Below are 15039 nucleotides of genomic sequence, written 5' to 3'. Positions count from 1 at the left end.
AATATCTACAATTTGTGAAACATTAACAATTCAATTTCATGATTACTAAAACAACATAAAGAAAAAAAAACTAAAAATGGTAGCAACGGAACACGAATTAAACAAAGTAAAATATTATCAGTATCAATCAAATTATTTCCTATTGACACTACAATTTTTACTATATAAAATTTCAGATGTTTACAAACTGATTAGTCGACCATAGAAATAATCGAATTTCTGTGAGTGTATTAAATTCATAAATTCATACAATTGTTCATACTATGATATATTCATCACACGTAACTTTGATTTAAAAAGGCTTATGATTGTATGATACTAGTTTTTTGCTTGCGGCTTCCCTCATTATTAAGTTTTTGCGGGATTAAAGTTTCACTATATAGTTTTCTGCGGTAAAAAGTAGCCCATGTCCTTCCTGGGGTCTCAAACTATTTCCATACCAAAATTCATTGAAATTCATTCGGGAGCTTTTGAGTTTATCGCGCTTAGACAGATAGACGCGGCGGGACCTGTGTTTGTAATACACTAGCTTTACCCACAAATAAATATTTTCCGGGGTAATTTGGCTTCGTATTGGTGAAAGAATTATGAAAATCTGTTCAGTAAAAGAATTATGAAAATAGTTCCAGAGATTATCCTATGCAAACCTACACACTTTTCCATTTATAACATTAGTATAAATATATAAGGATAGAATATGATTATTTTTATAATATATATTCTGAATAAAAGTTGGCTCTGTAATATATTTTCTTCGTGTGCAATTCTTGGCCATACAAGACTAATGTTTGACACAAACATTTGCAGACGATATTTGTACAAATATTTGCCCAAACTTGCTTGTGTCTTTCGGTTTACAGTATTTGTGGTTGCGATGAATTATTATTTTCTTAGCTTATTCTTGAGCTTAACATCTTATACCAACTGACCTTTTAACCTCCGGTCACATATTCTAAACTATTTTTTATGACTTAAAGCTAATTTTTAATATAATAGAAAAATATCGCGAGAGAAATTTGGATTTCTGAGAATTTTCTATAATTTTTTAAGATAGGTGACCATTGTAAACCTTTATTAGGATAGGTTATTGAACGAAAAATCTAACCCGTGTTTAACGATTACAGGTTCGTGCCCAATAGAAACACTAAGCTTAGAAGTTACGATTCAATATTTTCGTCCAATATCAATTCGCAGTTCATATCAGAGTCTAAGTAGGTCATCTGTATATATCCGTCCTGTATTCTACTCATAGTTTCGTAGAATTATTTATATTATCAATTGTAAGTGAATGATGTAATTTAGATACAAAATATATTCAATAATAGTTATTGCTCGCGGTTTTGCTCGCTTATAGATTCATTTCTATAAAAGACCTTAAACATAGGATGACACCAGCGCCACCTATTTTAAAAAAATTATAAAAATTTGCAATATTTCCCATGGGAGCAAATTATCAGAATAAAAAGTATCCTATGTGTTAATCCAAGACGTGGTCTATCCTTATGCCAAATGCCATTCATATCCGATCACGTGTTCCTGCGTTTACTTCTTACAAACATATGAACATTATCACAAATAATCACATTTATATCACTAAGATTCATATAGTCAAGAAGTATATCCGTTATTTTGCAATTACTGGTGGTAGACCTAGGGTAGGTACCACCGCAATGTTTATTTCCGCCATGAAGCAACAGTGTGTAGTTATTGTTGTGTTCCGGTTTGAAGGAAATTGTAGCCAGTGTAACTACTGGACATAATAAGACTTAATACCTCACGTCTCAGCATAACGAGCTCAGTAGAATACCAAACAATATTTTGTATTTTAAGGTGTTGGATTATGTTTTTACTGTTTATGGGCGGTCGTATCGCTTACCATCAGGCGAACAGCAAGCTCGTCTCGTCATTTACAGCAATAAAAAAAAGGAAGTTGTAACGGAATGACAGCCTTGAGAGTAGTATAATGTATAGGTAAATAGGAGATTTTTGATTCTACTTATACGGCTATCAAAGTTGTCCTTCGATTAGAACGTCTGTAGTTGCAATTTAGATTCTCCCTCATTTATGGAATAAGGTCCCTTAACTATATATAACTTCATAGTATGATATTCATTGTTGAACAAAAAATATTTCCAGACTGATCTAAAAACTGTTTTCTTGCTTAGCTTGTTAATAAGTATAATATTTCATATGCCTAAAAATTGGTCTCAAACTTTCGCATTAAAGTCTGTAGAATTAGCATAAGAATGAATGAAATGAACCCAGATCGAAAGCAATGCATAAGGAAGCAATTGCGTCAACGTGCCCCGAGAGCTCCATGAATTTTCAATACGACCAATTACATTTTAATCATTCATTCACTAACCGAATGTATGACGTAGTCAATTAGTCTGCGAATGCATTAGTACTTCATGAGTTGATAATTACTATCATTCATATATTATTAAACTCAAAACCGTCATGATTGATTAAACACTGCTTTGTTGAATTATTAAGTTTACTAAATTGTGAATTATGAATGATCTTAATTAGGCGTAGTTTTTAATGAATTATTTATCAAATGAAATAAGATCAGTGACGTATGAATTTTTATATAAGTGTGATCGGATCAAATGTTTGTTTTTACTTTCTGATCCAATAACAAAAGTTTACGCTCGTTTTTGTAAATAATACTTACTTTTTATATGTTTGTATTTTGCCGATTAAGTTCGATATTAAGGTATCTTGAGATAAATTGTCACACACAGTTACACACACACTCAAGCCTATCCCTGAGGGGAGGCAGGGCGCAGTTGGTTCATCCACTTTCTGCCGTGTACTTCGTCGCATATTGTGATAGGGGGCGAGACTATTGTCAAATCAGACACAAACTCCAGACTCAGGGTTGATACTGGGTAGAAAAACCCAATATTACATTGCCCGACCCGGAGGTCGAACCCGAGACCTCAGCACTACAGTCGTATCAATAAAACTTCGCCATTGAAACAATAAATTAAACGTTAAATGTAGAGTGTGATAGGCAGTAGACGTTGGTCAAGAGAGTAGTCTTTCAAAGTTAGGTTTACTCTTTAAATAAACGAAGTCGAGAGCATTCCGTAAACGTCGAGACGTCCCCAGGCTACTTGAAATGATCTAAACTCGAAAACAAACTGTTTGAAAGGATGTACAGATTTAGTTTTCAAGTACGGACATATCAAAGGCTATCAAACCTAAAAGAGCAAATTAGCAAAAGTTTATGATATGTTTATAGCGAAAATGTTTGTTGATTTATTAGCTACTTAGAAATTAATATATGCCTGTATATTATAAGAAGTAAAACCTGTTATAAATTGACACTTGATCATATTTTGTGTTTTCTGTTCCGTGAGAACTATAGTCGGCTTATAGATTCAGAATAATTTCGAATGCCCGATATTGTACAACTCTGTTTTCCTATGTTGAAAGAAGTTTGTGTGTGTGCGTTATGGAACTAAATTTCTTTGTGCTTATGATACCTGTGAAGTAAGGAATTCTATTGTTCCCAGGAGGTTATTTAAAAAACATACCAAGAAATTAATTTGTATTTATTATAAAATTAGCCTACACTTATTATTTCATTACATTACAATTAAAAAAAATATAGTACACAGTTTAAAAATCAGATGTTTAGTCATTGTTATTTACAAATTATTACGTCTTCGTTTATGCATATTTCTTCATGAATTTCAACAAATATTTTAGTTTCGGCATCTCTATATTATGGATACATCTGTTAAAGTCTCCAATGACCTTCACAGAATGTGTCATCATGCGTGATATGATATCTTTGAGGCAGACGCTCAGATCTGATACTTCTTTGAACCCGTGAATGGCTATTTCTGCCATTACTACTGGAAACGGTGATGTTTCATACAGGAACTGAAATGAAAAAAATATATTATATTTGTGTACTTTTACAATATATTATTTGAATTAATTGAATTGTGAACGTGTTTACTGGGATAATTTTTCCCCGTATTTGCAAAATTTTTCATTATTGCTCCGCTCCTATTAGTCATAGCGCGATGTTAGATAGAGTATACCTATTCTAAATAAATGGGCTATCCAACACAAACATATTTTTTCAGTTCGCACAATCAAATTCTTCAACTTTATATAACAGTATATATATAATAAAGTATAGATAGATCTCATTTTAACAGATTACAAAACACCGAGGATATTTAGTATTATGTAATATGCGAAATTAGTCTTTAAAACAAAATTACTTTCCCCAATTTTAATTATGTTTGAATGATAAAGATCCAGGCCAGCGCCTAACAGTGGGTCATTGTACAATACGACACTGTCATTTTTTAAAGTCGTGAATTTAGTAGTTCGTAGGCATTGAAAATTGGCTGCGTCGTTTTTTATTTTTCTAAATACATGTCCAATAACATTGTTTTGTGTAATAATCTAATTTCATTTTTCAATTATATTTAAATCAGAGTCATATCTGTTTTGTTTAACAGTTAATTTAGTCTCGGGATATATAGTGCGCTCGAGCATACTCACAACAGTCCGCTCAAGGTCTTGGCTCTCGTGGGAGCAATTACCACCGACTTGCTGCTGTTTCTGACACTCAAACAGTTTCGACGCTGAATATTTCTTCAAGTTCTCCAGTGTTTCGAAGTGCACCTGCAATTTTTCTAAATACAGTTGTATTAGTTATGTTTCTGTTCGTTGAAGTGTTTTGTTGTTGTTAGTTTTGCAGTTTGTTCTACGTAGATATTTATTTCCTATTTTATATTCAGACAAGAAACTATACTGCGTCATATTTTATCATGACAGGACAGGTCATATTTTATATACCTAATGGGGTCTTAGGAAAGATGCATTTTTATAATAGTTTACGCTAATAGAAAATAGAAAAAAAATATGGAAATTCCATATTCATAGACAAGTTTATCGTTAAGATATGTCATTCTTATTCATAACGTTAGCTTAACTATTGTAAAAAGACATATATGTCTACGGCCTTTGGTATAGTTACAATCTACATATAATATAAATTAATTAATTTAATTGCAAACTGGCAATCCATCGTCTCTGCCTACCCCAATGGGATAGAGGCGTGATACTATGTATGTATTTAATTCGCTAGAAACATCATTTTTTTTGTATGTTTGGATTACCAACAATTGTCACATTGAAACATTAACAAAAAGATTATAAAAATATTGACCAAGCTTAATGCACAACCACACTAAGGTAAACACAGCATGCAATAGGACGTCTAATTTCATTTCAACGAAATATTGTGTCGTTAGTTTAAATACTCGAATCTATTTCATTTATGACTACTATATCGGATTATAAGGATTTTTTATCTTTATTTAAAAGAAAAGCTTATAGGATTTTAATGTACAAGATTATGCCAGCCTAATTATAAGAATGATTCTTATAATTTTGTTTAATTAATTGTTTATACATTTCGCATCTCAACTTACACTACAATCTGTATATTTCAGTCTAATAGCAAGATAGTTCCCATCCGAATCTCCTCCTTCGTGTATTTAGGTGTTTGTTTTCGAAAGCATAACTTTAATTAATTAATTCACTGTTGTACAAACAGCTCTCAGTAATAGTTTAGCTCTGTGTGATTTTAGTTTAATTTGATAGCGTGAATGAACTAGGAATATGATTTAATGTTGGATATGTCCTGGTTTTATACTGAATCAATTATTGTCATGTTCAACTAGTTTCGGAACAAATATAGTGAAGAAGTAATTTGCTTGCAGTTCCGTTCGGGAATTTTGCTTATCTCCTGTTGCAAGCACTTTTAAAATTATCTCAGACAAACCAAAAGATGGAAAAAAGAAAGCGATCAGATGTTGATAACGTATTAATATGCACACGAAAAAGCATATAATATTTAAAATCAGTGATTCTTTAGTTATATTCATTCGTATAGTTAGACCGCTACAGCGAGATAGCTTAGTTGGGAATGGAAAGGTCTTATTGACGACTATCGCATGTTTTAGCGTTGAAGGAAAATATTGTGAGGAAGTGTATAATCCTGAGAATTCTCCATAAGAATGTCGAAGGCTTGTGAAGTCTGCCAATCCGCACTAGATTAGCGTGGCGGACTAATGCCTAAACCTTCTTAGTTGGAAAGACGAATTACATATCAAACAGCGGAACCTCATCCCCTTCCTACATCCCTTAAGTTAACCGGAACTAACTTTAACATTAGCTGTTATAAAGCGATAATAAAAAATATACCCTCTCAGTAGTAAAAAAGGCCTGTGCTCAGCAGTGAGCAATATAATACAGAATGAGATTTATTATATTGTAGTATAGTTAGTAAAGTATAGTAGTTATATTATAGTATAGTTAGACGCTACTTTCATTTGCTAAATCATTTTTAGCAACATGAGTATTAAAGCTATTTCATGTGTCACATCCAAACGGAAATCTCTTACGCAGACTTATTCTTGTCGTATTTGATATTGCCATTTGCCACTACTCTTAGTAAGGAAACATCTTTGTTACCGCTAATGATTGTATGTTTGTTATCACAAAGCTACTTGTTTTAGCCACATCCTGTATTGTCACGGAACCGCGTGGATAAACAAGACAACCAAAATAAAATGGCGTACGATTGACAATGTTTCCCTTATACCGCCGGCTTTCCGTAAACAGTCGGTTAACAATGGTTTGGTAGGTCGGTTAGCAATTAGCTTTATTAATTTTGATGTGGAAATTGTGGTGTAAACGTTTAAGTCTGTGGTTTGATGTCGTTATATTTTAACGAATGTATGCTTATTTTTATTCGGTACAATGATTTTGGTACTTTGAAACATTTCGACGGTTGTAAGGCTAATTGACTAAAGCGTAATTTTATGTGACCCTAACTTTGATACATAGTTAAAATTAGCACTTTTTTTCTATGTTTTTTAAACAGTTAAATTTTTTCGACAAAAATAATGTCACTTAAGTAGATTAGCCTTTCAAACGTCGATATGATACGGATGTGATAGAGATCATTATTCTACAAATTTCTGATGTACATACATTCATACCTTTTATCCCCGAAGGAGTAGGCAGAGAGTACAACTGGTGCACACATTTTCCACCGTGTGTATTCGGTCACATGATATGATAGGGGGTGAGCCCATCGCCATATCAGACCCACATTTAGATTCCGGGCTGATACTGAGTAGAAAAGCCGAATATCACATTGCCTGACCCGGGATCGAACTTGAGACCTCGGTGCTGTAGACGTGACGTAATACTACTATGCCACCGAGGCAGTCATTAATATCTGAGTTTTGTCGTAGAATTTATGTTAAATTTTTTTTGCTACCTATCATTGTTATCAACAAATTTCCTTATTAATAAACGTCATTAATCAATATTTAACAAAGCAAATCTTTTTCAAATAAATAAAAGACGATATTGTACTGTAAGACACTGATTAAAACGTTCATTGGTAGTTATACCAAATCTCACAGAACGCTGGCATAATCTTAAAAGGATTCCGAAGTTTTACTTCACCTATCTTATTTTATTGCCGAAGATACACCACATAACGGCTCACTGAATACAAACACCTGTATAAATACGTTGTATATATTAAATATATACATACCAGGCAATCTCTGCACTCTCTGATAGCCGAGCGCTAGGCACAATGTAACATTTTCATCTGCAAGTTGAAGATTCTCGCCGAGCAGCTTCACAATGCTCTCCTTGCAGTAGGTGCCGTTGCGAGGCTTACGATCGTGGATTATTACCTTTGGAAATTGTTATATACCGATGTATTTATGTTTGGTTCAGTTTGGTTTGGTTTTATTTTATTATATTTTTTTCAAAAGGAACAGAAAATAGTTACACATTAAATAAGTAAAGTTTAAAATTACACATGTACTGTATTAATAAACATGTAGCCAACTACACCGTTCACAGTTTCACAGAAAACTTTACAAAGAAGCAACAAACGTCTATAGGTCATAAGTATGAGAAAATCTCAAGCCTGCGATATTCAGTTTTGTTGAAAGTTCATTTACGGACTATGTTTTGCGTGGAGCTCTGTTTGGGTGAAAGTCTTTTGCTAAATGAAGCAACTGTTTACTTTGTTTTTTGGGTGGCAAATTTTATTCGTATCCAACCTCTTAATATATTTGGATTAAATTGGTTAATTCAGTTATTAATTAACATCTAAGATCCTATTTTTCTCGAAAAAGTCTCCATTGAGAATTTTAATCCAGAATGGATCTTTACACTGTATTTCACACTGCATAAAATGTAGTATAAATAAATCCTTCCGAGCAAAAACTATTAACAAAAATAGGAAAATAATCTCACCTGAAAATACAATGATATCTGTTCCAGATAAACGGTCATGTAGTTAATAGCCTTGTCGGCTTCGTTCTTCATGAGAAGTTTTATTTGAGACACGAGGGTGTCCATGTCTTCTCGTGATTTCTGCGTTCGGACCTGGATGTCCGCAATCAATGCGCGGTAACCATTTATTAGATTGTCCTGGAAATCTGTCGTCTGAAAAGTAAGCAAATATTCTTAGTTCAATTTGGTATCCGTTTTTTTTGAGATGTTGGAATGATGTAGGTAGTTTATAAGAGTATTATACGGTTAAATGTTCTGTTTTTTGAACACGTTTAATTTTAGAAAGACAGTCCTGATTTAGATTTTATTAATTATGAGTAGATACAATAATAATTATCTCCGACTGCTACAGATAAGCTTGTGTCTTGAGAACGGAATTTAATTTCGTAACGAAGTATTTAATTTATTTAAACGCTTTTTTTTTTAATTATACGTAAGATTATTGAATATATTTTTACAGTAGAAACTCTAATTAGGTATACCTTTAAAGTTTAAACATGTGTGAAATTGATATACTAATGTTATTTTCTTCGCCTGCACTCTATTACAATAGAACCTATAAAGCTTCCCAGGCCCGATTATCTGGCGAACCATCTGCAGTTACCCACGTGCACTCTTAACTTAAGTACTCTAGTTTGATAGGTAATAAAACGGGACAACATAAGTCACATAGCCTTTAGTTTTATGTTCATTTCGTTTACGGGCCCATTGTTATGAGATGTTGAGAACACGGGTTTATATAAGTGTGGATATACTGATACGCTTAGAAGTTATTTAGGTTATGAAAAATATCGTTTAATATTTTTTCGCGGTTAGAGCCTTGGTAATAATAATTTGTTTATATGTTGAATATTGTAAAAAGTTGTTATTATTGTTCAGCTTATATTTGACCGTTTTAGCGTAAAAATATTTTCTTAAAACTTTTAATGTAAGAGATCATTTACAGAATAATAACATCTATCAAGTTAAAATATATTTTTAAGTAGTTAAAATACGTTGTGGAGAAATACAAGCATTTGATATGGTCATGAACTTAATTTTAACGTTGATGGTATTAACGCAAACAGAAATAATTATGTGTTTATGAAGGATATTGTTGGCCGAAAATAATATTGTTTTTTTTTACGTATCATTGACTTAATATTTATAAGATAAGCCTTTGTGGTACTGCCCGTGAAAAGCATTTAACTTGTATAAAAGTAGTTTTGTAATCCGAAAGAATAAATACCCGAATGAGAATTATAAACTTTACTATGATGACAATAATGTTAAATTTAGATTAGCAAGTTCTAGCAGGAATATTGCGCAATAAAGTTCAGCTGCGTTTACACTATTGGCAATATTTCATTAGCTCTACGAGTTTACACAGAGGCGGCTTTTAGGGAAGGCGCCCGAGGCCTCGCGCTTACAGAGACTTCGGACGATGCCCTGGAGGACCTTCTTTACAATCTTAGCGATGAAACTGTTAAAACTGTTAATTTTTTTAGATCCGTTTGGGGGCTTCGCGTCGTCTTGACCCGTCACTGTCTATGCACATGCAAGTCTTCGCATGTTCTGCAAGCCTTAAAATTTGTAGAAGTTTGTACATAATACATACATACATAACATCACGCATTTTATCCCCGAAGGGGTATGCAGAGGCGCAACTAGGGCACCCACTTTTCGCCAAGTATGTTCCGTCCCATGATGTGATAGGGGGCGAGCCTATCGCCATATCGGGCACAAATTCCAGACTCCGGGCTGATACTGAGCAGAAAAACCCAAATATCGCTTTGCCCGACCCGGGATTCGAACCCAGGACCTCAGAGCGCTATTGTACCGGACGTGCAATACAACCACGCCACCGAGGCAGTCCGAGCAGTAGAAGTTTGTAGTGTTTGTTAAATGGTAATAATTAATAATAATTGTTAATTACTAATGGTAATAATTGCTTGAGTGACGAGATTAGCTTGCCGTTCGGCTGATGGTAAGCGAGACGACCGCTCATAAACAGTAGAAACACCATCCAATACGTTAAATTACAAAGTATTCTTGGTATTCCACTGCGCTTACTATCCTAAGACTTGAGATGTTAAGTCTTGTTATACTGGCTGCAATGCCCTTCAAACCAGAACACAATAGTGACTAAACACAGCAGTGTTGAACTGCTTGTGAAAGCTGACTTCTGTAATTTTTTTTTACTAAGTTAAACCTAGCTTAATGCTGGTAGTATTATTGTTGTATGCGAATATTTACGTTATTTGGTCAATGCAACATCAACTTTGTACATAAAGAACAAAGTTCATATTGTTTTGCTAATCGCAAATATTTTGACAAATACGCCAAGCGTATCGCCAACATAAGAAATATAGGTATTAAATCATATTTCCAACCATTAGGGACGAAGTTTTGAAGTATAGAGAAATTTTGTTATATGAGTGTTCCTGAGTACATTAACATAGTTTATTGAAGTTAAAATGGAAAAAGGAAGCTGTTATTCTCCAGTATTGTCGAGGACGACTGTAAATGACTATAATGGCTAGACTGGATGATATTATCGTTTCCTAGTATTCTTTGGTATAAAATTATTTTTAAACATACAAATGGTGATTGTCGCGTTCCGGAATCAGCCTGTGTATATCGGGTTCCAACAGGCCGGCATAATTGTGTCGACTGCCGAGGGGTAATCATGTCTCGTCAGTCGACATTCTATTGGACCCCACTCCACTTACCATCAGGTGCGGTGTGGTCACTTTGCGGTGTACGTATAAAAAAAAAACTGAATATGAAAAAAAAAATGGTAAAACGTTATTGTCAATTGCTTGCTGTTTGTAATCACTGAGCAGTATGCGTACTTGCTACATACTTGTTTACGGTATTATTTTGTTTAGTGTATTTATAATATTAAAGAGGTCGTAAATAAATAGATTCGGTGAGAAATCCGTGTTTAGTCAGTCCCTTGTCCTACTCAATTACGAGCAAAAACCTGAATCAAAGCTTTGAGCGTAAAATGTTAAGACCTGCAATTAAAACTGTCGCTTGATTTCTTTAATAAACCCAAAAATGTTTAACTGAAATGCTAAAAGTTCACTGTTTGAATACACCGAAGTTTGCAACAGGACGCACTATAATGACAGTTCGGCATGATACCCAAGTTGCGCGATTAAAATAGCGCTTTTCATATTATGAAGTTGCCAAGTTGCGCGATTAAAATCGCGCTTTAAATAATATTTCGGAGTTGCACAAAGCGAGAACAAGTGTCGTTTAATGAGGCGTCGTTAATGACCTATACGAGCAGCGATTATGGGGTAAGCTTCAAACTAAAACCAGCGCTGTTTAAGTTATGGACTTTGGGGATATCAAAAGTTGCATCTTTGTCGATTTCTGGGAAGACCATCCTAGTAATTCGAAATTTAATTTGTAAGTTTAAAGAAATATTACGGTCCTTTTCAATAAAAGATACAATCGCTTTTTTGATCCATCAAAATTAGACCAAACAGAACAAAGATTATTACATGCTTAAAAATGACTTATTTTGATTGGTCTATTCTCAGGATCAGATCGAGGATTAAGATTGAAACCTTCGAAAATTCCTATAGAGAATTTCTCAGATATGCAGGTTTCCTCACGATGTTTTCCTTCACCGTTAAAGCAAGCGATAATTCATAATTATTTTTTTTTGAAAAATCAGAGGTGTGTCCCCTTGAGATTTGAACCTACGGACATTCGTCTCGGCAGTCCGTTCCAAAACCAATTAGGCTATCGCCGCTTTTTTAGGCGCCGCCGGGGTTGCCCATATCATCACCTAATTTCCAAGGGTTGCGAGCGCCCAAAGCGCTCACCCAAAAGCGTTTGTATAAGCCAGGTTAACAAACGTAAAGTTGGGAAAACAAAAGACTAGATTTTAACGTATTAATCATTTTTCTAGTCACTAGAAATAAAACCACGCCGTATTGCTTTGTTTTTCAATTAAACAATGCTAGCGTTCGAGATGTTTACAGAATGGATCTTTTTATTTCGAACTATGAGGTTCACTTTGTAGTTGAGTTGTAAGTAAAAATAATACTTTTTAATTTTGTGTTTTTCGATCTGTGCACTGGCTGGGTAATGGCAGAGTCAGCTAGTTAGCTAACCGTTTGTCACTTATTTACGGTCTTTGAATATCAGGAAATTATTTTCATATCCTTCTCTATAACATCTAGCCTGTTTTTATCTATACATATAATAAAACAGCACATCGCGGTGTGTGGGTATATTTTAAGTAAATTAAAAAACGGGGTTGTAATAGAACACAAATAAGTGACTGTTACAATTCTTCTATGTCTGTTTGTTTGTTAGCGCACATCTTCGTAACTACTGAACGAATGTTCATGTAGTTGTCACATGTAGCCAGTTATAATTAAAAGCAGAACATAGGCTTTGTTTCATTAAAATCGGATATCGGAAAATTTTTCAATATTGGCGGAGCTGCGGGTAAAATATGCAATATCTAAAACATTGCTTATGAAGCTAATAAAAACATTAAGGATAACCTTTATGCGCCTCAAGAAACAAACCAACAAAAACACGACAATCAATAAACTTTCCGAAGACGCTATAAACTTTATGGGACGGAAATAAAAGAAACAATAGTGGTAGAAAACGGTTCAATAGTTCCAGTAATTAAAACTTTACAATTGATAAAGTTTTCTTCAAACAAATATCTTGATTTATTAATGTATCGTCAATGGAGCTGTGTTTTGGTTGTAGAACTGTTTTCAGCAACGAAACAAAGGACTGTTTTCCAAACATTATTCCTAGTCACTTTTGAAAATAATGTAGGAGATTTTACGAATGTATAATATAGATTGATTACAAGTTTAAATTATTTTTTGTCTAGTGCTAACGTTAATTATGTAATGAAATATCTTGTAGAGGGCTTTCTTTAAATTTCCAGCGATATGTTAGTGGTGTTACGAAGTCACATTTAAGGGAAGAGCCTTATGCAGACAGAGCAATTATTGCTGACATAACTGGAAGGAGATGATTGCATCATATTGTTCAGACGCAGACGCAAACTAAAAACTCGCATACGATTATGTCAAACGAGAATCGCTCTAGCAATTTTCTAGCCTCCTACGACTATTTTTATGATGCCATGTTTATTCCAAAATAGTAGTGACAGGTAACTTAATGGTTTAACTCGATTTTAAAACTATAGTCGATCAAGAAATAGAAGTAGATCGAGGGAATTTAGTTTCCTAGATAAGTCTTTTGGTATACTTCCTTTGCTATATTCCCTTACCATTATCTTTGGTATAAGAGTGCTGTTTCACGATGCGAGCGATGTTTTCACGAGAGCGTCCTTTCACGATTTTGAAAACTGGAATACTTTTGTAGCTAAGTAGCTGATATTATCTAATATTTCTAAGAAGCGTCTATTTTAATTGCGGTTTTAAAGAAAAGTATGTAAATATATGAAAGCGGTTATTTAGGCATAAAACTGAACAAATAATTAACAATTCTATGGTTAGTTTTTTGTGTCTAAAAGCAATCTTGTGATTTTATACATTATATAATTATATTAATTGGATTTTTGGAAGATATCTCCCTTTTTACTGTTATGTAAACAAAATACACAGACCATAATATAGCTATATTAGTATTGTTAATTTTCAACCTTAATCTGTAAGTAATACAGACAAAAACAAAACCCACCTGCAAAGTAACGACGACGAGCGACGCGAATAAAACGAATAAGTTTCTACGACTCATTTTTGTTTACAAATCACATCCTACATTCAATTGCACTTGACATTTAATTGAAATATGAGTCGGATTTGTACTGTAATGTTGTCTGAATGAAAATCGTTAGTCGACTGAATATTCTGCCCGTGTGTTCGTGTTTTGTTTTGATTGTGAGCTTGTTATGATTTGGAAACTGTGTCGGAGCGATGACTCGGTCGACGCTGTAGTTTATACTACAATGCTAAATTGTTTTAGCCGCTATGCTTTGGTGTACCGCAGGAATGGATTGGCACACAGCTATGCGTCTTGTGAATGTTTGTGGGTATGAATGATATTAAGATGTTGTTTTATGTGATATAGATTTGAACGTTTGTATGTTTAAAATTTGTGTTCAGAGTGCACGTAATAATCTTAATGCTTTATAATTTATATCACACTAGGTGTTGTTGCGCTTGGCTTCGTCTATGTGAAAATGCATTCATTCTCGCTAGAAAAGTACAACTCTAGCGTCATGTATTTAAAAATCAGATAAAAATCCCTTATTTTTAATGGGAGCAAATATCCGGGATAAAATGTAGCTAAGGTGTTAATTCACGATGTGGTCTAGCCGTGTGTCAAAATTCCTCCAAATCTGTTCAGTTGTTTATGGATTTACTTCTGAGAAACATCTTAAAATTTTCACAAATTTTCGCATTTATAGTATTAATAAGATTTATCGCATTTGTTTACAGATTCAACAGTTATTTTTCTATATAATTACAGCTATAGAACAAATTTATGCGTACCTTTGAAAGTATGTATTAATTAAATATGTTATACGGGACTCTACATTTTAATTGTATTTCGTTCTTGCATTATTGTTATACAAACAATGACATTGTGTTAGAATTACTCTCGTCATATCACAATATTATGAATGACTATAATTAAATATACTTCTATATGGCCATTATTAATTATTCTATG

At 33.6% G+C, this 15039-nt stretch overlaps 1 protein-coding gene across 1 annotated transcript; it reads right to left on the bottom strand.

Moving 5' to 3' along the window:
* Window positions 1–3552: 3552 nt before the first annotated feature.
* LOC115440118 lies at window positions 3553–14315 on the bottom strand. The gene is made up of 5 exons (XM_030164297.2): window positions 14044–14315; window positions 8329–8520; window positions 7613–7757; window positions 4534–4667; window positions 3553–3897 (listed from the first exon to the last, which is right to left on the bottom strand). Exons 1-5 carry the CDS (start codon window positions 14098–14100, stop codon window positions 3682–3684), a joined length of 744 nt encoding a protein of 247 aa, XP_030020157.1. The 5' UTR covers window positions 14101–14315; the 3' UTR covers window positions 3553–3681.
* Between the last annotated feature and the right edge of the window lie 724 nt (window positions 14316–15039).

The sequence above is a fragment of the Manduca sexta genome, chromosome 8, assembly GCF_014839805.1.
Source record: "Manduca sexta isolate Smith_Timp_Sample1 chromosome 8, JHU_Msex_v1.0, whole genome shotgun sequence".
Classification (NCBI taxonomy): domain Eukaryota; kingdom Metazoa; phylum Arthropoda; class Insecta; order Lepidoptera; family Sphingidae; genus Manduca; species Manduca sexta.
Note: the sequence above shows the minus strand (reverse complement) of the source record. Positions and strands in the feature narration are given on the sequence as shown.

Coding starts and splice junctions, on each gene's coding strand:
- LOC115440118 (XM_030164297.2), bottom strand. CDS start 14,100: ATGAGTCGTAGAAACTTATTCGTTTTATTCGCGTCGCTCGTCGTCGTT. Junction 8,521..14,043: donor TCGTCGTCGTTACTTTGCAG/GTGGGTTTTGTT, acceptor CTTACTTTTCAG/ACGACAGATTTCCAGGACAA. Junction 7,758..8,328: donor AGATATCATTGTATTTTCAG/GTGAGATTATTT, acceptor CAATTTCCAAAG/GTAATAATCCACGATCGTAA.